At 39.5% G+C, this 27,975-nt stretch overlaps 1 protein-coding gene across 1 annotated transcript; it reads right to left on the bottom strand.

Moving 5' to 3' along the window:
- Nucleotides 1–979: 979 nt before the first annotated feature.
- irf2bp2a (interferon regulatory factor 2 binding protein 2a) lies at nucleotides 980–5,004 on the bottom strand. The gene is made up of 2 exons (XM_036574751.1): nucleotides 3,420–5,004; nucleotides 980–3,011 (listed from the first exon to the last, which is right to left on the bottom strand). The coding sequence occupies exons 1-2, from the start codon at nucleotides 4,216–4,218 to the stop codon at nucleotides 2,299–2,301; spliced, it is 1,512 nt and encodes a 503-aa protein (XP_036430644.1). The 5' UTR covers nucleotides 4,219–5,004; the 3' UTR covers nucleotides 980–2,298.
- Nucleotides 5,005–27,975: the final 22,971 nt, after the last annotated feature.

Here is a 27,975-nt window from a genome sequence, read left to right as displayed (position 1 = left end):
CAATGCACAAGCTAATAGTATAATGTTTACAAAAACACCTTTTACCTTTCTACATTAAAAAAATGAAAAGACTTTCCTAAACGCTCAGTTTCTGTGACCTAAAACATTGTATTCATGTGAACAGAGGCAAAACAACGTGTTTTCAGAAATATCCCTATATGTGTGGATAGAATTGTAAATACAGCCATGACCAAGTTTATAAATGAAGACACACTGACCATTAATGCCGTACGGTGCCTTTTTTCTGTCTCTCCCCTTTTAAGCAAGGCAGTGAAGCCTGGAGGATTAATGTTCCTGGCATTTGAATCAACATAGCACCTTCTGTTTACTACAGCAACATGTAACTAGGCAACAGCACAGTCTCCTGTTACAGAAAAGGCAGGGTTTAAAGGCCACATGCATGGCTCAATATAGCTCCAAGTCAAAGGAAGCTACAAGCCTTCATTTGGGCTGTCCACTGATTAACTGTGGAACTAGTATATCCTTATTATTAGTTATCTACCTTTATGATGGATTCTGGCACTAATCAAAATAGCATCTCTCACTCATCATGTGAATTTTAAAGATAAAGAAATATTTGGATTGGGGGGAACACTTAGTCTTAGGTTGAACGTAAAAAATATTTGTCACAACATTACAGAAAGAACATTAGAAAATTAGGAAATACCCCTTACATTCTCATCCATCTTGAAAAGGGCAGTGTGTTACAACTCTGATGTTGAAAAAGAGGCGTGGCAGTAAAAAGGTGGACAGCACTGAGAAGAGGAATGTGCAATGGCATAAGTTGTTTACATTCATCATATCGCAACATGCAAGCTGTTGAAAGCATTTGTAGATGACACTGCAAAACACATACTATTTGACACTCCAGCCATTTGGAAATGTTCCCCTTAGTGTGAGTCTTCTGGACTGCTAATTTAATCAGAACAAATTTGGGTCACCAAACATCACCAAAACAAGGCATAGCAATTCAAGATAATTTTGTGCAATGCAACAATGTATTTATTTACTAATTGACACAGGACTCCATGTCCTTTTCTCGTAGGGTAGGTTGGCGTTCCTATTGTAAATCTATTGCTCAGGGAAAATATGCAAAATGTGTGTTTTATAAACAAGTACAACCATGTCATCAGTGTTTAAAAACACACTGCAGTCCTTCAATTGCTGCGGGTGGAGGGAATAACTCAAACACATTTTAGATTTGCATAGAAGATTTCACATTGCCCTGAACCACAGCAAACGAGAACAAGCAGGCCTAAAGCAGTCCACCTTGGCACGGCTGTGTTACTGAACAAGGGCAGACGAGGGACAATGACTCAGGAATTCCATGGTCAGTCACGTGACCGTGGCTTGTTTTTCCAGCCCACAGAATAATCATATCCTCTTGGTGCTTTGAATGGGGATGTTAATTTTATGGTTGCTGGGAGAGCTGCACATATCACATTTTATGCAAATGCAGTTACAGAACATAAATGTTACTCTCTTAGTGAAAGTTTTGGGGTGTGTGCCTGCCCTCAAAACATAATTTTCCAGTATGTGTGCGATTTTTCACAGGCAGCTACTTGATTCCTGTTGGACGTTGGCCTAAATTAATATAAAACAGACTGACCAGCCTCTGGCTACAAGGTGATTTTGAATTCTTTAGGAGTCCAACCAAACAATGTCAAAGGTGCCTAATAAAATATGACAACATGTATTTCCATCTCCAACTAGTCATGCATCTCCTGCGCCGCCCCAGACCAATTACAGTGGCTAGAAACACACAAACTACCACCATGTTCAGCACATGCCATCCACGTCCCCACCATCAACAACCCCCTCTTATCTCCTACTGTTAAATCCAACAAGCAGTAAACAGAGACACTAAATTAATACAAGATCAGAAAAAAATGTATTTGGCAGTTTTTTAAACAAGTGCATACAAGTACAGCTAAAAGCATTTTTTCACTTTTGCCAAGTGCTCGTAGAGTTGCATTAGTCACATTCTACGTTTAACAGGAATTGCCACCATACCTAAAGGTACATCGAGAAATCGTTAAACATTGACAGAGGAACGTAAGCAGTTATAATGAGTACATATCTTTATCTTCAAAAATATAGAAACACAAAGTATTCAAAAAATCAAAAAAAAAAAAGTATACAGCAATGTTTACGAAATATGCACATCTCATGTGTCCAGTATGTACAAGTCCGTTAATTTCTGTTCGGATGTTTGTGATATTCGCATTTATATAGGCTATTTATATAGGTTCGTATTTTTTCGACATTTTCGAAAAGAGGAAAGTTGGCGTGTCCTAATCACGGGTCCCTCTCCTTTTTAACTTTAACGTCCCCTGCCAGGATAGTCGCGATTTCGCCTTGCATAAACGCCCACGGCACGTTGGAGCCCACGAGCGGACACTTCTCTCCGCTCGGACAGTACACCTCTCCCGTGGCGCCCTGCTGCTTGATGCTCTCTCGTGAGCACGGGAAGCAGAACTTGTGCGAGGGCACCGAGGGACACTGGACGAAGTGCGTGTCCTCGAGGCGCTCGTGGCACAGCGTGCAGCACAGCGGCATGCCGCCGGGCACCGATGAGTCCGGCACGCTCTGCGGGTGCGTATGGTCGGCTGGCGCCGCGTGCGGGGTGGCCGCGCCGGACCCTTCCCGCGTCGCTGCCCCCCTCCGCTGGCTCGTGGACGACGGCGAGAGCGGGCTGCCGCTGTTCCGCCGCGTCGTCGAATGCACCTGGTTCGCGTCCTTAGGTGAGCTGCCGCCTCCCGCGTTATCCGCCGCCAGAATGAGCGCTGCCATGGGTGACTGGCCGTTGTGCGCGGCCTCGGGCGGAGTGCCGCGAGACAGCGGCGATGCTGTGGACGTGCCAAAGCTCGCCGGAGCCGCCGCTGCGGGCAGCTTCATGCCATCTCCGGGCGGCGGGAGCCACTGGTCTCCGTTGAGCTTCCCCGCGGTGGCCTCGCCGTCTGGCTCGGGAGAGGCTTTTCGCTTCATGCTCCTGGGATGCTTCCCCCTGTCTGTGAGATTGAAACAAAAACAAGGGGGTGGCGGTTAAATCTTAGCATTAGCCTAGCAATGTAAAGCTGAAACAGCAGTGTCTCGCCTACGTGAGCACAAAAGCTGAATTTTAAAGTCGCTTAAATCTGTTGCGGTGTTGCACTTGCAGACACATGGCACCGCGAAAATACCGTAACAATGAGGCAAACTGAAATGCGTCACATGCAAAGCGATTAGCTTTGCTTTGATCAGCGGAAATTTTCGTTGACACCCCTGATACACAGCAGCTGACTCATGTCACACTCAACTCCCTCAAATGAGCTCAGACGCTGCAGTAAAATGCTAACCGGGTCACAACAAAGGCAGTTATTAAGCATTATGTATTATACAGTGAATCATGAATGTAAAATAAGATCGGTTTCCGGTACCTGATTTGGAGGCAGGGGCGCTTTCGTACATCATCCTTTGTTGCATGGCGTCCTTTTTAAATCTGCTGTCGTATGGGTTGAGAGCCATTAGGTCTCTAACCGTTTTGCCCTTGTTTATCCAGTCATCAGCCCTGGTTTTATGGTTCTCGTTGATATCTGGAGTCAAGCTGTCCGGCCTGTGCTTGTCTTTCACCTCTCTTTCGTGCTCCGTGCTTGATACGGAGGCTGGCCGCTTACCACCAAGCTCCATGGGGCTAGCCGCCGTGAGACCAGCCGGTAGTCCAATCGGTCCTGGCCTGCCGTTAATAGCATGAACGGGAGGCATGCTGCCGTTTCCTAAAGGTACTGAATTCGGGGGGACAGTGCTAGTCCTTCGAGGGTTAGGGCTCTGGCGGTTCAGCTCCGGTGGATCGTCTGGTTTAGAGAATCCGTTAGGAACGGGAATGCCATTCGTCTGCCTTCCAGACTGGTATTCTGGTCCCAGCCTGGGCGGACGGTCAGACGAGATGGGGTAGCGGTCCAGTGGTTGAGGTGGCCGTGAACCCGGATCTCCTGCCTGAATGTCCTTCCCCGAGAGCTGTTTCCCTGGACCTGGCGATCTACCCTCCTGAAATCCATGGGCTCTTTTTAGCTGTCTTGCAGTTTCAATAACAAACTCGATCCGATCCGCTCCCTCGTAGTTAACACATCCTCTGCAGACAGCCTCGGTAAAATCCCAAATCATAGCCCACGGCATGCGGGGCAAGTCACATAAATAACATGACTGCCTTCTGGAAGCAGCTACCGCCGCAGACGACATTTCTTTCGTTAAAAGGAAAAACGCCGAAAATCCTCTCAGAAAATGCCCTCGTGTGTCGCTCGGAGCAGTAAAAATCTATATACAGTAAATCTCCCCTCTCCAGGTCGCCCTGAGTAGACAACGGCTATAACAATTACGTTACACTCAGAACTTCATAGTAGCGTGTACTTTACTACGGCGCACGTCTATCTATCTCGCTCACTCACTCACTATTACTCTGCGAGCGCAATGTGGAGCAGTGACGTCATTGCCGAACGCTAACTTGTGGTTCCAGCTTCTGTTCTATTTACTTGATTCTTCGACAGCCCCCCTCTGGCGCATGCGCTGTGAGGGAGACTGGGCTGATTTCAGTGAACGATTTGAATCGTAGCCAGAAATACAACAGCAACCAGTATCATCAAATGCAAAAAAGAAAAACATACAGGCAGCTCTGAAAGGACGATTTCAGAAAACAATTCTGAACAGCATTTTCCGTGTAGAACGTCATCGTTCGCTCGAAGAGCAGGAACAGCCTGCGGGCACACTGTCCCTCCGGGAAATGGACATGGTGAGCAGTCACCACTTTAGATGGTTCTAGGTTTTGTAGCCTCTTAACACAACTGACTTGACATGCAGCTTACTGTGGTGATTTGTTTTATATGTTGATTACATTTGAATAAAGTCGAATTAAGCGTCAATAAAAACAGACTGTCTGCATTTTTGGACTAAAACAGAAAAAAGATGTCAGTGGCACTGAGCCCAAAACAAACCACGCGATCTGTCGTCAGTTGTTTTTTCCTCCTCCACGCATGCTCTATGGGGTGCTCGAGCTGCAGTTTGCAGTTCTTGCAGCGAATAAGTTAAAACCAGGTTGAGTAATAGGTTACATTTACATTTACAGCATTTAGGAGAGCTCTTATTCAGAGCGACTTACAAAAGTGCTTAGTTGTCTACGCAGAGAACGTATCTTGCTAATTATAAATATTGCAAGAAACAAAATCCTGATACCTATATTTGATACCTAGAGAAAAAATAAACAGAATTAAACATAGCGCAATACATTTCAGTAAGAACATAACTTAGTGCTTACTTAAGTGCTATACTCCCGAGTAATAGTTCAGTCGATTTATGAGACCGATAAATTACAGAATCTCTGTTATATTCGTCCCTTCAGTAAAATATACAGGCTGCCTCAGTTATTGCATCAATACGTCATCAGTGATGTTACGCCACAGAAACTCTGAATTCGGTTACGACGCCTGTGTATTGAAATTTAAGGATGCTAGGGATTTCCCTAGCTTATCACAAGTAACCAGGCGTTTTTCTAACTTCAAGGCTAGAAAATAATAGGTCTACAGGGCCTGTGGCAGGAGCAGCACAATAAAAATCGGCCCCGTTAAAATGGCCGATGATGACAATGAGCTGACACAAAGTGCTACACATTGCGCATTGACCTGGGCGGCTGGCAAATAAGTAACCGTTTGTTTTCATAGTGCTTCCTTTTATGACTTGGATCCGTTCCAAGTAACTGCAGCTCAGGTCTCCACTGGTGAGGCAACGCATATGAAATCTGCAGACACAAGGCAGGATGTGTTAGCGCAAGCCCTCGTGACGTTGGAAAGAGGAAGTAAGATGTTTAGTCACGTACCAACAGCTCGCCTCGCCCTGCTCGACAAACAGCAAACCTCTTGGCCCGCAGCCAAGGAAAGCGAGCATGCGCAGTTCACACAAGTGGCCTGATGTAAGTAGAGAAACACTGCATGGTGCCATTTGACGCCCACGAAAATTGCAAATCTCCAGCTGGACGACTCATTCCTTTCTGCCCTAATCTCTGCCTTATGAGAGACCGATCGAGTTTCAGATAGGACTGTTTAGTTCCACCAGTTCACAGCTGTCAGACAGTGACTCATGAAAACTAGGCAAAAGCTCATTGTGGTTTCACATTGCAGTACTATGAATCGCATGTTAGGAATGTGTCCATTTTACTGTTTTTCTCGTAGTGGGAACGGTTGGTTAGAGGCTAAACTGCAGCTACATTCCTAGCAAAAAGGGGTTGTGTGTACTACCAAAAAGGGTTCTAAGATTTATAACTGTAGTGGAATCTTTTTGGTGCTATATAGAACCATTTAAAAGGGTCTTGAAGACCCCTATACAAAAGGTTTTCCACCACAGCGAGGAATCATTTAATCATGCAGAAAGAAAAATTACTCAGGAAGCTTCGAAGAACTACTTGAGGGTGTGGAGTAATCTTAAAGAGCAACTTTTCACTCCAGTTTACATTTAAAGGCGGAAGGAGTCTGAAATAAATTGACACGTGGTTTGTTTGCTGTTTGACACTATGAGGACAGTCTTGTGATTGGTAGGTGTAGGGGAATACCCTTCCTCTAGCATGAATCCATCAGTGTGTAAGCTGCTGATGACTTTGGTGCAATACAATGTGAGCCTGCTTGTTATTTTGGTTGCCCATCTTTTATTCAACAGTGCTGCTTAGTATGCATTTCTTCAGAAGTTTTTTTTTCCTCTGCATATGCAGTACATTACTCAGAACCTTTGTGTTTTTCTCTTTACCCTCCCAAGAGAATCTTCAGAGTTATATAATCTTGTCGCTGCAGCTGCAGTATGAGACTGAAAATAAAGTCCTTCTAGCTAGTTTATTTCATGGAAATCTGTTAAAATGGTAACATTAAAAACATTTTGTGATTTTACCTGGTTCACATGCCTTTGATGTCCACTGCATACCCATATGCATAATGCACCTTTTCATTCAGCACTGAAAATCACACAAAATGTCTTTTTGTTCTGATTTTCAGGAAAGGCTAACATGCTTGAAAGCAGTGTGCAAAGGATCTTTTACTCCTCTTGATTGGCTACAATTTTCTCAGGAACAGGTTACCATGGTAACTCAGTGCTTACCAGGATCCCCCTACTGACAAGCCACATCCTGTTTACAGTGTTGCCATTTTTTCTTTTCAAATCAGATTTAGCAGTGAATGCTTTCTTTTTAACACCAATATTCTTTCTTAGCCCTTTACCATTTGTAAATATTGGGCAAAACATAGACTGGTTTCTTCTTACTCATTCAAAACAGCAAATATGAAATGTTCTTGCAACAGCACCATACAATAATTATAAAATGGAGGAATTCTGTTAAAATGGAGGGCCTGAAAAAGAAGGGGAAAAAAGCACTCTGCACTGGGCGTCTGGAATCCGAGGGTTTGAGGCTGCAGAGGTGATGTCATTGGAGCAGAGCAGAAGAGCCTGGATAAAAACAAGTCTCTCTCTTTATTCAGATCCTTTTTGCAGTCCCAGCAGGCGTGGGAGGAGGGGGGTGGCTGGCAGGCAGCCATGGCAGGGGCTGCTGGGAAACAGTAAGGGATGCCAAGCAGGCTCTACTGCCAACATTAGAGCCTCACATCTTTGTTCTCAGAAACCTGGTGTGCTGCCAAAGGCCTCATTTCAGCTCTGCACCATGATTACACTGGATGTAGGCCAATTCCTGAGAGCTCACACACACCCGCCTGCCACCCCTCCCTCTGCTGTTTCTCTCTTTTTTTCACTCTTTCCCTCCCTCCCTCCCTTCCTCCATCTACTGCTGGCTTCAAAGGCAGTCTGCCAAACATGCAGCAGTTTCCATGGCTACCAAAGTAGAGCATAAAAAGTAAGTAATGATTAAGGTGTGGGGCCAGATGTGCCACATGTGCAACTGAAACTGAACTGTAGCCCATTAATTATGCCAGCAAGAGAGGGAAGATACAAAAAAGCTAAAATAAAAGATTAATTTCCTTCAAAATAGTGCAACATTTTTCAGAAGATATAAAAGTGTATACATAGTGTATAGAGATGGCACAGATGCTGAAGCTTTGAAATTCCAATGAATGAATATGATGTTCTTCTTACAGTGAAACTAAGGCAACCCTAGAGCAAAATGTGACACTCTTGGCCTGTCCCTTTTTGGAGTCACTAAAGACTATGTAGTCGCTGATGCATGAGAAGTGATGTGGTTTCCTGTCAAAATCCCCAGGCATTTGCGCGTACATAGTGAGTCGCTCTTTTAAAGATCAAATTTGAATACTGCAACGGACGTTGGCTGATTCAAACAGGATATACATGTCTGAACTTGCGGAACCAAAACAAGCAGAAATCTGTGTTCTGAGAGATTAATCATAAGACAAATAGAGGGGATAAACAGAAAAAACAATTCTGTTTGTTGCTCATTTTGAAAAGAAAATATAATTAAATACAAAACTCTTGTATGGTTCATCTGAGACAAAGGCCACTAAGCTTTTTAATGATTGGCTGCTGATTAAATTGTCCCAAGTTACACATTACAAGATAAGTGAATATTTATTGTTTTAAAGTAACTTAATCATGTGTACTGCTGGAATGCCTCAATTGTGTGGTAAAAGGCACAATTGAGTAATCACTACATTAAAATTTACTTTCTGAAGTTAATAATTTTTCTATATTTTTAGCATTTGAAAATCTGTTTGCAAGCTAGCTTTCTATGTACATATTGAGTCTAGTTCTGGTTCTTTGTAAGCATAAATGCTCCCCACGTTTTTGCAGTTCTGACTGTTTCAACTTACTGATGCACTGTCATCGCCTTGAAGGCCTTATCTTTTAGAAGACAATATTTAGTTGTCTGTTTCAACCTTCTACTTCAGAATTTGCCATAATACAGTAATCAAAACATTTTTTGTTAGGAATGACTTGATTTGTGTATGCTGGTAGCACTGGTTGAGGTTCTAGTTTGCAGCGAGAAGCAGTAACATCAATGATTTATTATTCTAAATTGTGAATCAAGATTTAAGACCATGTTAGAAACTATGGTAAAGTGAATTAAGTCAAATCTCACTGTGGCTTTCTCTTGAAAAAAGCTAGAATTGCTATTATTTTCTATGGAACAGAGACAGAGTTGTTCAGGTTCATGTGGAGTTTGCTGGTGTGACTGGCGACTTACCTACAACACTATGAAAATGAGGCATGAGTGATATTCTTTGTTTTGCACTTTCAGTTTCGCACATATCCACAGAACAGGCCCACTTCAGTGGCTTAATCATTTGAAAACCAAATCTCTCAAAAAGATGACATAGAGTACATTTCTGCCTATTAGCCTGTGGCTACGTTGTGTTGTATTCATGACATAGTAATATAGTGAGGAGAAACACAGTATTCAAGACGAGGCCCAATTCTGTCTTTGCTATGGCTCTGACTCATGTTGGGCTAATAGCCAGACTGTGATAATTTGGCTGACACTGAAGTTAAACTTCACAGTCTTCATGGATTAATCACAGCTTTCTCCCTGATGACCAGTATCACTGTGGCCTTTTTCTAAACAGCCACATAAAAGTGAAAGTTGCTGAAATACTAGTGGTTTGGCATTTACAGTTAGGTTCTCCTTACTCATAGCAGCCAAAGACCAATAACTGAAACTCATGGTGCAATGTCTTGAGAGACAGAAGAAGGGAGGCAATGTCAGAAACACCCCCAGAGCAACGGATATGGCTCTTAGCCACAGCCGTCTGGACCCCACTTGCCTGCTGACTTCAAAGCTTGCATTTTTGGAAATAGAGTTCCCTCACAAGCGAGTGACAGAATTCATCTGAGAGAGAAACTTGAAAGGGAATTGCATAGTGTGTATGGTGCATGCTTGGGTACTCAATATGATTATCTCCTCTCAAGCTCTCTTTCATCAACAGACATATACTGGTGCTGTTATGGTTAATCAAGTAGCTTGTACTTTATGAGAACTAAAATCTGAAACAATTCTTACTGCATATGTCGGGTGGGCCTTAGTTAGGCTACACTTGTCAGTCATCCTTTAATCCTAGTTATACCTGTTGTGCCACTGCATGAATAACCAATAGCAGAACTGTTTTGGCTGTGATGACATCTGAAGGGGCAGGTCTATGTGCAGTAGCACTGAAGAGCCAAAATGGAGGACACTCTAATTTTAGCAGTGTCTAGGCTTTACAATTTATTTAGTTCCTTTCATCCTGGCTATAAATGGATATAAAAGAGAGTTATTTGGGAGTATTAAATTTCAGAACTGTTTATTTTGTATTTTTACCATTTATTGTTGGTGAATCAGCTAGCTTTGTAGCCACCATCTTGCACAGTTTCCTCATTTTCAATATTGCTAGGTACAGCTGAAATTCTGCTAAATTGTTTACTGCATCAAAATGGAGGATTTTAGTTGTCAACAATTTTTGAGTCAAATACATAATACACTGCAATGCGACTGGGGCTTAATATGTTACAATAATATCACATGATTTTATCAGCATTCATCCATAGAAATCAGATTAAGAAAATAATTGTTCTCATATTTTGTTGGTTTTAGTGAAATCATCTTCTTTTTTTCTTTAATGTTTCCCTCTCAATAAAGTAACATAAGTAATGGTAGAAGCAAAGGTGTGTCAAATGGGGGTGAGCAAAGTTCAAAGCACAAACCAAATGCTTGGCAGTCTTCACATGATTCCTATTTGGTTAACAATTTCTAAGGAGGAGTAAAGTACAGCCAATGTAAACAAAGGTCTGTGTGTGCTGCAGTCTCTGGGTTGATGCATGCCATGTCAAGTGAAGCCATTTGCCACCAGCGATACATTGTTATTGGATAATTCTAGAATTTGAAAGAGACTGGTCAGAAGTGAAACTATCAGATCAGTTCAGTGTGATCTGGTGCAATAGCAGTCCAAAGTTGACAAAAAAACACAACTGGGTTTCATACCACACGATCCAATAACTTACTTGCCATCTCTACTGTATTACAGTTTCACCATTTCTATAGTACACACAACTCAGCAGAGTGTAGTGAGATTTAACTAAAGGTCAGGAGAAGCTTAACAAAGTCACCCCACATGCTACCCTCTGGCCAGATTTTCTAACCCTATTAGACTATAACATTACTCATTTGACCATGAAGGCAACTGTTTAGACAAAGGGGCTTTGTTTGAACATCCTGTGATCGACCAGGACTGGAGAATAGAGGAGATGGCTACAGAATACATGGAATGATCAGCTTTAGATCAGTCATTTGATGTGGTTAAGTGACATAGAGTTCAACTGGAGTTCATTCACATAACCATTTAAATGGCATAATTAAACTTTTCAGTGTCATATCAAGATCTTATCTGGAGATTAAAGTCAATAAATGAGATTTTGTGTGTGTGAGTGTGTGCATGGGTGAAGAGAAGTCGGGGGAAAAGCAAAGTGGAGTCAAATTGTTATACCATTGCAACCTTAGTTGCAAGTCAATGTGAATGTTTGTGTTTTCTTATGAAACACGATATCACAGAGAGTGTCTGCGCTAGTCTGACAATCAGTGAGAGGAGGAGGGAAAGCCTTATATTATTATTTGTTAATTTTTTTTCCCCAGTCAAAAATCAGAATACATTTTTGAGATGGGCAAAAAGTCATTACATTTTAATGAAGCAAGAATTGTGTCTTTTAAATGATATGACGTGATGAATTGTGCTTAATAGGACATGAACAGGGACATTACCTAAAAAGTTCACCAGTATCTACAGGTCTAGTCTACAGAATACACAAGTACAGGCATACACATTAGAATGTGCATATAATATGATACCACCCATGTCAGTTGGAACTAAATTTGTCCCATAATGGATTTCAATAGAAAAGTATGTAAAACTAGCAAGCAAGCAAAGTTTATTTATATAGCGCTTTTTACAACAGGTGTTGTCACAAAGCAGCTTTACAGAAAAATCCGGGTCCAAGCCCCCATGAGCAAGCCAGTGGCAACAGTAGCAAGGAAAAACTCCCTAAAAGCAGGAGGAAGAAACCTTGAGAGGAACCAAGACTCAGAAGGGGAACCCATCCTCCTCTGGTCGACACCGGATAGCAAACATTGTTAAAACTACTTAAATGCAACACACTAAATGAACAACATACCATATGAAATTCGTATGAAATTGTAATGTTAGTGGGTGATATATTTACTATATATTTAACTCGCTGGTTGCTTTTGTTGCATTTATGTGTGCTAGATAGGCTAGTTTTTCCAACTAGTCACAATACATCCACTATTTCAGCTACTTCAGATTAGACACCACTGAATAAAAGATACAGATGGTGTAGGTAGTTATCTCTGTTTAATTATCATTCAAGAGAGGTGAAGTGAGGTGAAAGTATAGTGTCTACTGTCCATATAGTCATTGTCAAACTGTCAAACCCAGATAGTATGAGAGAGAGAGAAACTAGGGCAGCGGTAGAGACACATGACCACGTTGAGGGAAATCCAGAATAAAAATCCCCACCCAGTTAAACCGCCTGCAGCAACAGAACGGATGACCTCATGGAAACATCACTTTGTTATCTCTCAAACATGCAAACCGGCACATTCCCCCTCCCCCTCACTCTCTCTTTCTCTCTCTCTGTCACACACACACACACACAAACATGCAAACACATAGGCTGTAAAAGGCATTTAACAGGCTTTAGAAAATGTAAACAATAGAGTTTCGTGTTAGCAATAAAAGTATGGTAGCCTCTCTCTTTCTCTCTCAGTGTGTGAATCACATAGTTGAAGGGTTGAAGGGCTAAGATTTGTGCCGAGTCAGTGTTTCTCAGCGACTTGCCCTGCCTCGGCTCTAAAACAGCACAGTGCTGTAGGAAGCCACGAGGAGAGTCACAGGCTGCACAGCTGATTGGCTAGATTAGTGTCTGACAGGAAATGGGGGATGTGCAGCATTTGTACAAAAGAACAGAAAAACACTGGAGAATGTGGTGGGGAGGGATGAGTATTTTAAACAGTTACACTTTAAAGTGATCATAAAGCTCATAATGAATGAAGGTCTAAATTTATGTTGAGAAATGTAAATGCAAGTCTGTATATTTACAAATTTTCACTCTAGAATACTGTATAACTGTCCCTTTTTATGCAGTACTTGCAAGACAAAATTGCATGCCAAGCGTGCCAACTGCATGCCAACATTTTAACTACTGGTGTTATTTATTAAAACATAACATAATTCACCTGATGGGAATTTAATAAGAGGAACCCCAGTTGTGACTTTTCCCCGCTAAGATACATGTATTTGATTTCAAGAAAAAGAAAAACAAAAGCAAAACTAATGTGTATAATTAGACCCATTTCATATAATAAACTATTTTCACATAGCTTAGTACAACAAAGGATATGATAAGAATGGTTCAAAGGACACATAACTCTAATAAATATGCTTAGAATATATCAAATAAATGAGGGGATCCACGCATAGTTGTGCATGCAACAGTCATCATGTCACCTTTTTGAAATAAACTCAAATAAGTCATACAGATATGTTCCTATTTTATTACTTTGATTGAGAACTTCTATGGCACTTACACTGATATTTAGTTGACATTACTCTATTTTCTATTCAAGTTTTTTTCTTGAATACCTGTATTAAAAGGTCCTCGTTTGTATAATGTGACTTTGATGAAAACCAGAACAAAGTTATTGTTAATAGTTGAATGAAGACTTTAGCATGTTTAAAAACAGTTACTGTAAATAGTAAACCATTGAGAGTGTTCATACCATGAGCAGCAGAAAACTGTTTACAGATGAAAAGACACATCTTTTAATTATTTTTACCTTTTACAGTGAGTCTACAAAACATTAACAATGTCTTCTAAATATCACACACAAGTCCCTTTCCCCCTTTGGACTGCCTCAATTGTAAAAGTGTGCAGACTGCCCAACTCTATGTGAGTTAAAAACAGACAAGATTGGCATGCACTGCTGTAGGAGAGAGAGACTAAGCCAGAAACTAAGCCTTCAATCTCACTCAGAGCACAGGGCCAGGTTGGCTCTTTTGAACTCCCAGCTAGGGTGGGGCAATGTCCACTTTTTTCAAAATCAGTTAACCATCCCCAAATATTACCACAGTATACATGATATTACTAGGGGTAAGACTGATAGCCTGTTGTCCAAAATAGTGCTAACACCACAACTAAGTGCTAGCTTAGCTAGCAGATTTTCAAATACAACAGAATACTATATCAACATTACAGCACTTGTGCCTAGCAAAATAATGTGTAACGAGTATAGTAGTGATCCTAGAACAGAGCCATGTGGAACCTCTTACTCTCAGTAGTCCAGATAAGTTTATGTCTGGTTTCTGCTATAGCATTTTTTAACAGTTTAGTAGTTTAGTCAGGTAAGTCCAGAAGTTAGTTAATCACAGAAGGTAATTACATAATTTATTTGTCATTACATCATTACTTCCCGTATTCTTTCTTTGCCTAAGAGGAAACTAAGTGGGATGAACTGACTTGTATTTAACGCGCCTAGTACTGGAGAGGATTTGCCATGTGGCAAATGGCAACATGACCGTTCTCTCTTATCTGCTGATGCAAAGAGCTAAACATGCACACCCACACAGTCACACACACACACACACACACACACACACACACACACCCTTTTCCCTCTGGGGAGTTTTCCATTCAGTCTACTGAGCAGCCAGATCAATTTACAGCAAGGCAAAGAGCTTAGAAGAGCACAAACATACACATGCCCCCCTACACACACACACAGAGAGAGAGAGAGAGAGAGAAACACTAATTTGCACAGACAGGCACATGGGAGCAGTTCCAAAAGAATGATTTACATATACACCCCTCACACAAACAGGCCTTTGCAAACCCAGATTTTCAGGGTACACACTTGTTTACTTTACCAAGCCACATTAGTCAAACACACATGCCCACATGTACAGACATGAGAGTGAGTCACAAAACAGGATGACTAATGACATAGTGCAACACCTCCTATCCTGACCTCAGAACCCTGCTGCTATTTTTTTTTTTAAAAGGAAGTGTCTCATTTCAACATTCCATTGTGGGTCCAAACCAAAAACACAGATGTGTGTGAACGTTAGTCACATATGCTGATGTAAGCTATGCCAGCTTCTTCCTTCCTAAAATTAGTGACCACATGCTACTGCTGTGGACTGCACTCAAACAAGAGGCTGGGTGTTAGAAGCAGATGTACTAGGGACACTGGCTCTAACCTGTAGAAATCATAGGTGTCAACCTCTCCAGACAGTAACTTTATATTTACAGCCTCTAAACTGTATAAATACACTAATGCCCATATAAAACATTTCTTCCATTAAATCTTTTGCAACAACAGCACTTTTGATTTTTTTGCTGTGATATATATCTTTGGTGAGAGGTGAGATTGAAAGGTAAACGTATTTTTGCATGTTTACTCCAGATTTAGCAACTTTTAATGTTTTTTTCTGTAATCTGATTATTACTGCATAACAGTTTTTCAATTGTGGCAAGTGGCGCGCTGATGTTTTGGCTTGTTTCTCAAATGACGCGATATCTATTTTGTCCATGTACAGTCAGCGCACAACAACATAATTATTTGTAAATCAGTGTACCTATGCTCATACCACCTGCAGTCTGATCAGATTACTTTTCAGGCTATTTAAGTATTTAAAAACCACACAAACAAACAGAGTGTAACAGAATTGTTGATCAGAGTTTATGGGGAACCTGTATTTGACTAGATTTCCCGTATTTCACCCTTATGCCACCAGAATTGCCCCAAATCCATGTATTAAATGGGTAAATCGTATGGGTTAATGCCTATGAGAAATGCTACTATTTTAAATGAAGAACAGGCAATTCTGGTTTTCTACAGCCTAAGGAGGCTTGTGTGGTGCATATGAGATATGTAGTATAGGAGTATACACCGATCAGGCATAACATTATGACTACCTCTTTGTTTCTACGCTCATTGTCCATTTTATCAGCTCCACTTACTATATAGGTGCACTTTGTAGTTCTACAATTACAGACTGTAGTCCATCTGTTTCTCTGCATACTTTGTTAGCCCCCTTTTACCCTGTTCTTCAGTGATCAGCCCATGGGCCCTCACAGAGCAGGTACTGTTTGGGTGGTGGATCATTCTCAGCACTGCAGTAACACTGACATGGTGGTGGTGTGTTAGTGTGTGTTGTGCTGGTACGAGTGGATCAGACACAGCAGTGCTGCTGCAGTTTTTAAACACTGTGTCAACTCACTGTCCACTCTATTAGACACTCCTACCTTGTCAGTCCACGTTGTAGATGTAAAGTCAGAGACGATAGCTCATCTGCTTCTGCACAGTTTGTGTCGGTCATCCTCTAGTCCTTCATCAGGGGTCACAGGATGCTGCTCACAGGATGCTGTTGGCTGGATATTTTTGGTTGGTGGACTATTCTCAGTCCAGCAGTGACACTGAGGTGTTTAAAAACTCCAGCAGCACTGCTGTGTCTGATCCACTCAGACCAGCGCAACACACACTAACCACCACCACATCAGTGTTACTGCAGTGCTGAGAATGATCCACCACCCAAATAGTACCTGCTCTGTGAAGGTAAATGGGGGTCCGGACCACTGAAGAACAGGGTAAAAGGGGGCTAACAAGGTATGCAGAGAAACAGATGGACTACAGTCTGTAATTGCAGAACTACAAAATGCACCTATATAGTAAGTGGAGCTAATAAAATGGACAATGAGCATAGAAACGTAAAGTATTAGTGGTCATAATGTTATGCCTGATCGGTGTATGTGTGCATTTTATCTACTGTGTGATGTTTATAAGAGTTTATCACACTCTAAATTCACATAGAATAGAAAATAAATGACATTTTCTCAGATGTACTGTATTAGGCTTCTGTTGTAATTCAAACTCTACCATGAAATCAAGTGAACAATCTGGCTTTGCCTTCTCACTCGTCACACCTACTCTGTCACATCATTGCCTGATAAGATGTCTTGTATTTGCAAGGTAACGGCTGCATGTTCCAATATGGAAATTAAACTTCTGAAGAAACTGAGAGCTGCCTGTAAATTGAGCTCCAAAACATTAATGTTTTGTTTTAAAGACAATGCGTTCATTGGCAGCAATAGAAATGAATCAATCAGTAATATCTCAAGTATGGGCCAGACATCTAATTAGCACATCTGAACCATTGAAATTTTGGAACTATCCCAAAATTACAAATGATTTTTGCTACTTAGGTTTGTTCTGCAGACTGTGAATTAAACTGCTCTGTCATCTCTCCTGACACCACTATTGGTGACATTGTTTTGGTCAAGTCAATTACATAAGTACTAGAATACTGAAGGCCATTTATGTTTGCAAGTGAAACTGCCACACTTGCTTTATCATGGTGAGGGAGCTTTGTACAGTACAGTAGTCATTGCCTCTTTCAGAGACACAGAAGAACCATTAAAAAAAACAGCCATGTAAGAGAGAGCAGCCTGAGCCCCCAGAAAAGTCAAGCAACTTATACTCTGTCTTTGGTTGAATCACTTCATCAGACTTAGTTAAGCATATGTTCAAAATTCTGAGAAAGAAAGTCAATGCGAGTTAGTGAAATGTACTCAATAATCATGCCTCAATCATATGTAAATATGTAATTTTTTTAATGTACTAGCCAAAAGATGAGGCAATACATCCAAAGGCCTCCCAACATTGAGGAATATTACAAATAAAAATGAACTAAAATCTCTATGTGGATTTCAACACAAATGTGATAACTGGTGGCTAAGAGCAGTTGAGTGATGTCTGTAGTGGATTTGGATAAGCTTTCAGTTTCATGTGCAGAGAGCTGTAATTTGCTTTGCAGGGCTTCTGTGGTCTGTGCATACCAATGAGCATGCTTCACTGCCACACAGCTCACTGAGAAATTCAGCGTTATAATTAACCCATGATTCAGCGTCAGCCAAGAACCACATTTCAGTCTCTGCTTTTTACATGTACTCTTTCTCTCTCTCTCTTTCTCTCTCTCTCTCTCTCTCTCTCTCTCGCTTTCTCTTTTACTCTCTATCTGTATATACATATAAACCTCATATCTACTATACATTTACATTTATTTTAATGTAAAATAATGTGACAGCACAAAGTAAACAAAGTAATTTGGACCAATTCTTTTAGTCCATTTATAATTGTTTTTAGTCCATTTATAATATGATAACTGTGTCTATAACTTCATATCATATCAATGAAGCAGTATTTTAGACTTAATTAAAAGTAATTTAATTCAAATCATTTGAACTAGTTTGAAGTTTGTTTCCAGTTTTCTCCTGGATGCCCCCATTCATTGTATGGATTGTTACATTGCATCAGGTGTACACCTGATTTAACATGATAAAGTACTCATTACATAAAACAGGTATTGGATAATATTTACATACAATACTTGGCTACTACAAGTAGAAATTGGGAAGTGGTTAAACAAACACACTGACACGTAAAATCACTAATTATTGTATTATATTATTTGTATTTATTCTGATAATAGTGTTTTTCTGAGAAAATAAATATTTTGGCTGTCTCTCTGATGGATTGGTTTTGATAATGATGACTTCTGTCACTACCAGTGACAGCTCTTTGGACTTCATATTGAGAGTTAACAGCAACAGAATTCAAAATGCAAATGCCATATTTGAAATCAACTTTAGTCCTGTTATCTGCTTACTCATTAGTGCAATAATGAGGGAATAACAAACACCTAGCCATGAAAAAGAGGCTATGTATGAAAATGCTTGTAAGAGTTCAACATGTTCAACAGCACATACATTAGCAAGTGTATGATAATGTATCTCACTTGTAACATCCATGTTACAAATAAGAACAAATGAAGGGAAGAGAGAAACGTCATAAAGAGGCAAAGAACTACAGTATATGTGAAGCACAGAGAGCTCACACAGACAGCACTGGAATCACGAGGGGCAGGGCCCATGCTTGCACAGAGGATTGGAGAACTGAAGGGGTAGGGGGTGAGGGGGCGAGTCACAGGAAGGACACAGTACACACAGTCGCGCAGAGGGGGAAGGGTTCTGAATGCTAGCAGAAACAGAAAGGTCACAGTTTAAGCAGATAGATTTGAGTGGGTAGGGGAGGGGTAGACAGAGGCCGCTTCCAGGCCAACAGAGTCAGCTGATGCCTGCAGCTGTGCTTGGAACATCAATTTGAGCCTTGTTCTGCTTCCCTCCCTTCCCCCTTCGTCGTTCTGATTTATGAAACTAGGGCATCTGTCCACAAGTGCTGCATCAAAGACTGCATGGCTTAGAGTCTCTCCCAGCCAAGGCTCAGACCCATGTGCCGCATTGCACAACTGCCGACGGCAGCCACGCTTATATAAAGCCCCAGCTGCATTTGTTTTTTTTCTACTGTCATTTTTGTTGGCTGGTTGGCTGTCTCTCCCTTGTTTTCTCTTTCTAGGGCGACGTATATTCCCTTTTCCTTTTTCTCACATGCTCCACATAAATCAAAAAAGCTGCTTTTTGCAATCCAGGCTTCGCTATATATTCTGAAATAGCGATTTACCAGATCATTAACTGTCATTGGTCGTTCAGCACAAGTGGCTATGTTTTTGTCTGGCTGAAAAAATGACATTGGATCAGCTTGTTGGTTTGCTTGGTGACACTTATGAATGCAGATATTGTTTCTCACATTTTATCAGGGCTGGCAAGTTATGCAGGGTGAGTAAGGATATTATGAAAGGGGAGGGAATCAGCTATGAGAAATGCAGTGATTCTGAGTGTTACTCTCAAAGCTATGTAACTACAGTGTACAGTAGTTAAGAATAGCTTGGAGAGGGCCTACTTAACTACTCAGTTAACCATTCGACTTGCCAGTTTTCGAATACTAAAAATGCTACTCAGGTATTCATTCCACTTTATCATGGAGAATGCAGACAAGCAATTCAGTGAAACGTTCATTTTAAGTTTTAATAGTACACTAAAATGTGGAGAGTTCACTCATATTTGCCTAAAGTACACTTTGCTACTTCGAAACCTGGCTCTGGCGTGGCTTTATTTCTAAGGCTAACTACTCTAGCAGATGATTGCTAGGTCCAGAAACAATTAAATTCTATTTCTCTGAAAAACTGACATGCTGGCACTTTGTCCACCTATAAGAAGATTACGGGTTTTCATCAGCATCCAGTATTGTATAGTTGTTAGCTCTGCTATTATTCATCCAACATGACAATCTACCAATTTCCAAATGAGCTATTTTTGAATATTGGAACACGTATTCAAATGTACTCCTCTGCTTGCTGCTAAATGTTTGTGCAACACCAACACTGTCACTTAAACACTAAATCCCAAAGCCCTATATTATTCTAGGAACTAGAAAATAATATGATTTTACCCCATCATCCTCTAATGCCAGTAATATATATTAATATATAAGTCCTCATCATCTCCCATAGTAACACACAACATACAGCAATGTAAATGTAAAAGTAGGTAAACAAAGTTTGCCTACAGTTAGAGTTACCATATTGTTATGATGTCTGATACATTATTTGTCAATATTAAAAAAACAAACAAGAAATTACAGAAATAATTGAATAACAATGTTATGTGTTTTGTGATACATATTGGGTATAGAGATTACATTTCATTGTATATTACAATGGCAGGTTTTTTCCATTGTGTCATTAAAATTCTTAGTCTGATTTGCATGTTGCTGTAAGTATTTAAGAAAACAGCTCAATAATGACAAATGTGATGATAATCAAGTATACAAATGATATACATAAGAATTATGAATATCTGTGAACAGTGAATATTTGTTTAAAATGACTGCATTTGTAATATATAGGCAGGAATCTTCTTATCCTGCCTAATTTTAAAAAGTGGGACTTGTCCACCCCCCTGATGTCAGTAGTTAAATAATATTTGAAGTTATAATTAGACAAAACTAATGAACATAAAATAGACTCTCCTCTCTCTCTTCTGCTGTTTTGGAGTTTTTGTAATGACGGCAACAATTCACAAGTGAAACCAATGTAAAAATAAAATTAAAAAAAGAATTTCAGAATGTATCTCTCTTGGTGAGTTTTATCTGTTGCCAAGTTCAACATCTTCAATCATACCTGCTATGCACATCAAAGCAAAATGGACATTCCCTCTCTTTGGTTCTGAACTCCTACAGAAAGATAACTCATGAAATGAGTCACTGGAGAGCTCATGCGATGCTTACGATGTCTCTCTCTGTTTCACAGACACACACAGACACATACACACTGAGTGTGAAACTTTGTGATGTCTCAGGTGCGTTTCATCATCCGTCTTCCTTCGGTGGTTTCCCAAGCACAGATAAATCAAATGTTACAGTTGATGCTACAGTTTATTGAAATTCCCCTGGAAACATATTGGTCATCTCATTAAGCACAAAGATGTCTGTCTTGACTCTAGATTATCTAAATTAGGGGTGCAAACTCCGGGCCTGGAGGGCCGGTGTCCAGCATAGTTTGAAGGTTTCTTATTCAGAAACACCCACTAAACCCAGCAATTAACAGATAAGTGTGATCAGGTATCAGGTGTGTTTCAGCAGGTAAAACACCAAATTGTGATGGACACTAGCCTTCAAGTACCAGATTTGTGTACCCCAATCTTTCTTTAAATGACCCATATCAATATATAAACATAGTTCATTTTTTATAACATACCATTCACATACCATTCCAGTCCACAGTTCATATGTGGAAATTAAACTGCAGATACATCCATATTTTTATTTTTACATTTTTTATTTACATACATTCACCTGTCCAGCCTGAAGCAGTTTAACCTTCAGTTATGAAATAATAACGAGTGTTTCAGCCTGAAATGCTGTTGAATGGGTCACAATCCAGGGCCAATCAGAACAGAGGCCAGTCAGACCAGAGACCTGATTTAAATATATTAGTTATGAAGTCATAGTAACTAAACCTATCTGTTTAATTCTAAAGGATAAAGAGAGGTTAGAAATGGTCATGGAAAAATTAATTATGACTGATTTTGGAACATAAACCCATGTATGTCATCAGTGGGGAATAAATGCAAGAAAAATGTAGGGTATGGCCCTTTAACATTTTACCTGTGTATCATTAACTTATTCTACTTAGCAATATTGCATTTACAAAGTGGTGTGCATATCAAGGGCCTGAAAAGTATAATACTTGTTTCAGAGCAGTATTTTTAATGCTGTTTATAAAAATGTAAATTAATTTCCTCACAGATCACCATTGCATTGTCAGTGGTCCACTATGATATTTTAAATGAACACATCACTGGTGCTTTTATCATGCTTTACTTGTTTGTGTGCTTTCTTCAGCAAGAGTAAGAAAACACAGAGTATTTGTGCTCTACCTATTGTTGATTAACATTTACAAGCATAAAATGAAATAAGAGATGTTAAAAGGCTTTTGCTTTCAATTTCATATCATATAAATGGATTCTTATGGTACAGTTCCCTTTTTCTTCACCTCACATGCATCATGTATTAGGTTCTCTTTTCTATAAAACTACTGCAAATCCCCTCCACCCCACCCCTCCCTCTCCCTTTCTCACATGCCTCCTCCCTGGTTCGTAACAGAGCCGTTGCTTAGCAACATGGTAGCTGCCATCTGAAGAGAGAGTGTGGTTGCCCTGGTGATGTGATACATGCAGAGAATGGTGGATGTAGTCTTTGTAAACCAGCAACAGGGTTTAAGTGCACCGATGCCTCTAGGAAATTAAATTTGCCATCTTAAAACAATTTGAGCAAAGCAAATCAAGTTCCATCTAAATGTGCTAACACTATTAGGATAAAATGGCTTTTGTATATGGGCAACAAGTACATGGGTTGCTTTATGAGATTTAAATCCTACATGGCTTTTTGGGTGATGCTTTCAATGACATGAAATAGCTTTATTCAGGCTCTACTGATTTGATCCTGGGCCTTTTCCTATAATGACAAGACATCACTGGAACATCCAAGAAATATAGCTTGATTTTTAGTTCATGCTAAAATACAAGAGGCTGTTCACTTTACCCCACCCCGTAGCCCTCCCTGAATGGCGTAGGCACTCTAATAGTTGTCATGGCTACCTGAGTCCTGGTTCTCTGAGGGATCAATCGATTTCATACTGAATGGAGAGCAGGCTGGTCTGCTTTCAGCCCACGACTTTCTGCCTCTGCATCACTACATCAATTATTCACATCCCAAAGTCTGCCACCACTCGGGGCCGTCTGTCAGACACAATCAAACAGAATCACTACAATTTCTCAGACCAGAAAGAAATGGAGGAATGCAATGTTTGCCTCTGCTATAAAAAAAATGAAAAACTAACAACCCCATTTCCAAAAAACACTGGGACACTGTGTAGAATCTAAATAAAAATAGGATGCAATTATGTGCAAATCACGTAAATCGTATTTTTTAAGGAAAATACTACAAAGACAACAAATAAAATGTTGACACTGAAAAATGTTACTGTTTTTTGAAAAATACATGCCCATTTTGAATTTGAATTTGAATCCAAAAAAGTTGGGATGGGGGCATGTTTACCACTGTGTTTCATCACCTCTTCTTTTAACAACATTCTTTAAGCATTTGGGAACTGAGGAGACCAATTGCTATAATTTTGAAAGTGAAATGCTTTCTTGTAATTGTTTGATACAGGATTTCAGCTGCTCAACAGTTTGGGGGCTCCTTGTTGTATTTTTCATTTCGTAATGTGGCAAATGTTTTCAGTGGTGGCAGGTCTGGACTGCAGACAGGCCAGTTTAGCACCCGGACTCTTTTAATACAGAGCAATGCTGTTGTAATACATGCAGAATGTGGTCTGACATTGTCTTGCTGAAATAAGCAAGGTCTTCCCTGAAAAAGACGTCGTCTGTATGGCAGCATATGTTGCCAAAACATGTGCATGTCACCCATGCCATGTGCACTAATGCACCCCTATACCATCATGAATACTGGGTTTTGAACTGTGCACTGATAACAAACTGAGTGGTCTTTATCCCAGAGGACACAGTGTCCATGATTTACAAAAAGAATTTCAAATGATGATTCATCGGACCACAGGACACTTTTCCACTTCCGCTCAGTCCATTTTAAATGAGCTCAGGCCCAGAGAACGTGGCAGCATTAGTCTTTAACTAATTGGTGAACTCCTCCTCATCTCAGTCTCTCTGGGATGCACTTTTTATACCCAATCATGTTACTCACCTTTTGCCAATTAACCACCAGGTTTTTAGCATTACACACTTTTACCAGCCTTTTATGTATATGTTTTTAATTATTTGCACATCATTGCATTTTGTTTTTATTTACATTTTGCACAGCATCCCAACTTTTTTGGAAATGGGGTTATAAATTTCATGGATCAATCAAGAATTACCTACTAAGAAATTGCTGGTAGATTTAGAATAGGACCAGTTCCAGAACGAATTCGAGGGTGCATCAGAAATAAATGGGGGCACACACTAGGAAAGTGCATGGTCATTCATAAATATAATACAATATGTGGCTAGTATAATTAGTTGACTAAAAATTAAATAATTTATGAACTTAGTGGAATATCCAATGCTTTAACCGCTATGCTTTAATTTGTGGAGATTACTACAAGCAAAAAGAGCATTTAAGGGGTTCTTTTAAGTGACGCTTTACATAAATAATATAAGGCTGGCTTTACAAAGTGCAACCTTCATGCAAATTAGTTGCATGTTATGAGTTAAGCATTCAACTTAATTTTCATGCAACTTAACATGCACCAAACAATTCAAAGCCAAAGTTGCATGCACTAGTGGCTAAAATAGAAGCTAGTTTTTTCTTTGTATTAGTACTTGTATTTTTGTTGTATTTATATTTGTATTTTTTTCTTGTATCTGTCTGCTATATAAAATAAACTGGGATGTGTTATTTATATTTGCTGCATTTTCATCATCTTTGAATATTTTTTCCATCTTTATTCTATCTATCTATTTATGGTTCTTTACTGTATATACTATTGACTACTGAATTAGTTCTGTTTATGTTAAGCATTTAAAAATGACTGTTTAAGTAGCCATTATGGTTGCACTTATTCTGTCTTAGAAGCACTACAAGTACCACATTTTGGTCTCCCCTTCTGTAGCATTAACAATTTTCATTCTTCAGATCCCAAATAAATCTCCACTTGGTGTAAAATTAGGGGGGTCAGAGAGGATAAAATGAAAAACCCATGTACATCATGATAACAGTGGGAGAGAGAAGAATAAAACATTGGTTCAAGCAGCCATTTAAACAGCTGTTAGGGTAAGATGGCTAGTTACAGAAGTTTGCTTACAGCCGTTTACAGAAACATTAGCTTCAAGAAACTTGTTTGGTTGTTGTCATGGCTCAGGTAGTTAACTGACAAAATAAAAAAACACCAACCTTATATAATCAGGAGGATCTCTGTTTCAACCACCCAATAAACCATTTTCTGTTTTACTTTCCTGTCCACAGTCATTTGAAATGATGTTATTACGGCATGTTCACATGGTGTATTATTGGCGTTTTGACTGGCTATTTTAAAAAAAAAACACTCCTGTGACTGACTTTCAAGTTAGTTGCAGGGCACCTTACATCATGCCACTTAAATGCAATTTAGTTTCATTTAAATTATAAGCAACTATGTTCGCTTAATTTCCCTGACATGAGTAAACATCCAGTATGCTAATGACAGGATGCAAACTGCCACATGATACACAGGTTTCAGGCTTTGTATAAGCACCACATTGTTTAACTAGTCTTCATACTACACTACCAGAGCCCTTCTACATACCTAAAAGTAACCTTCACACAATGGCACTGGTCTTAGGTAAGAGTTAGGCTGTGTAAATGTATTTTCCCTAAGCTGAACTGAGGGTCAATATATGCTTTTGAAACTCTGTAGAACCAGACCTGGCTCTGTGGGATGTGAGTAGGTGCCTGTAGCTCTGAGGCAGTGAGAGAAAATGGCTAATGTTTAAGAAGTCATGGGTTTAATACCACTTGATGGATGCTTGTACTCAGCTATCACTGGGGGAATGGTCCTATAATCAGCTAGCATTAGTCACTTTGGGCAAAAGTGTCAGCTAAATGACAAACTGTCAAGAAAATAATCTTTTCATGGTCATAGAAAGTGTGCTCATTAGACACGATCCAACAGAAGAACACAGTTCAGCCACTGGAAGCTCCAAGGTACTGTTTAATGAGTAATATTAGCCTTTGAGAGGGGAGCCCCCTTTCAAAGGGAATTATATCAACTATTCTCTCTTATTGGCCTATCAACTAAGGAGGATGATTTCAATAAACACCAACAAAGCTGCAGATTTCAAAAAAAAAAAGCTTTTGTATCTTACCTTGTCTGAGTGTCCCTTCACAAGAAACCTATAAGGTACAAGTCAAGAAGCTGATAAGAAATAGAATTAGCCTTGTTAACTGAAATCACAATTACATAAATGTAAATATATGGATATACATATATATATAGCAATTGAAGCTTTTGAATAGATAATATACCTGTTTGTGTCCACTAAATTCTCATTGCCATTTTCAGTTAATTTCAGAATTGTCAGAGCAAAATTTCACGCTTCAAATTGTTTATAAGAGATGGAAAAAACTTATGTATATTAATGTAACACGTTTTTCAAGTGATTTTGGACCATTTGCATTGCTCTGTTCTTCCTTAATTTTAACACAATGTAAAGGGCAACCAGTGTTAACAACAACAAATAAAAAAAAAATAGACACAAAGTTTTGTCCCAATGATGACAACAAGACATGTGATACTGTTTTACTCCTAACTTAATCTAATGTTTAACATAAGTGCATGTTAAATAATTGTACTATATATAGAAAAAGAGAAAGTCCTGGCTTTTGTAGCCTAGACATATTCTCATACATCCCTCATTTTATGGGCTTGCGTATTCCCTTTCTGTACAGCACAGAGAAACCTTAATGCTTCATCTTTATGTAATTTATGGAGATAAATCAAATGATTTTGATCTAAATAGATGCTTTGAAGAGTAATATTCTTCTCTAACATTTCTCATCTGTTTCAGGACATCTAAAGAATTTTAGAATTTAGGTTGCCACATAATGCCATGTTGGCTGGGTTGTTGGCAGCAATAGAGAGACAGAGGTGATTGTAAGTTTGATTAACAGAAGTATGAATATTAAAAGTAGCAAGAATGATATATCCAATTAGCTTTCAGTATTGTTGTCTAATCATATGTGCACAAACCACTGAAAAGCCTCTTAGCAAAAATAAGTCAAATCAGTGCTGTAATACCAGGAAGTTATTTATACTTATTTATACTTATTGGTAAGTATGATTATTTAGCAGACCTGCCAAAGTGTCACAGAGGTCAAGTAGTTGGCAGCAGTGCCATGTATCGTTTCATTACTTTGAATCAACAAAGTATGTGCTTTCTAAGAAGCTTTGAAAGTGTGGGAGAGAGAGAGAGAGAGAGAGAGAGAGAGAGAGAGAGAGAGAGAGATTGAAAGAAAACCAAGACACTCCCTCAGTTCTGCAATTCTGACAGTCCTTCAGTTTTGAGATTTTGTCAAAAACCTGTACTATATGTGCCAATGGATTTCACATCCATTTAGACATTTGTGTGTTTGACCATCCCTTACAAAAAGATCTATAGTATACTGTAAGAACCTATGTGATCTCTTAAATGCTGTATAATAATTATATTATAATCTATAATACACTGCCCATAGTGGGCCAAACTTGGGCCAAACCTGACACTTGATTTGACCGACCAGAAAGTTACCCTAACTCCAACCCCCTCACCTGGTGGTCGAACAAATCTATTTTTATACTGTATATAACTTAACAAACATTTTTATTTTAATTTTCAAATTGCATTTCTTTAGTATTTTAGTAACAAAATTTAATGTAGATTTATAAAATGTAATGTTGTAAAATAAATGGACTTGAAACCTACCTAACTTTATTTGTATACTGTTTTTGGCACTCAGCCCACACAAATATT

Source organism: Colossoma macropomum, unplaced genomic scaffold (assembly GCF_904425465.1).
Source record: "Colossoma macropomum unplaced genomic scaffold, Colossoma_macropomum, whole genome shotgun sequence".
NCBI lineage: Eukaryota > Metazoa > Chordata > Actinopteri > Characiformes > Serrasalmidae > Colossoma > Colossoma macropomum.
Note: the sequence above shows the minus strand (reverse complement) of the source record. Positions and strands in the feature narration are given on the sequence as shown.

What these genes read in the sequence shown, in the direction of transcription:
- irf2bp2a (XM_036574751.1), bottom strand. Translation starts at nt 4,218, where the DNA reads ATGTCGTCTGCGGCGGTAGCTGCTTCCAGAAGGCAGTCATGTTATTTA. An exon ending in CGCCCCTGCCTCCAAATCAG is followed by an intron (nt 3,012 to 3,419) that starts GTACCGGAAACC and finishes TCAATCTCACAG; the next exon opens with ACAGGGGGAAGCATCCCAGG.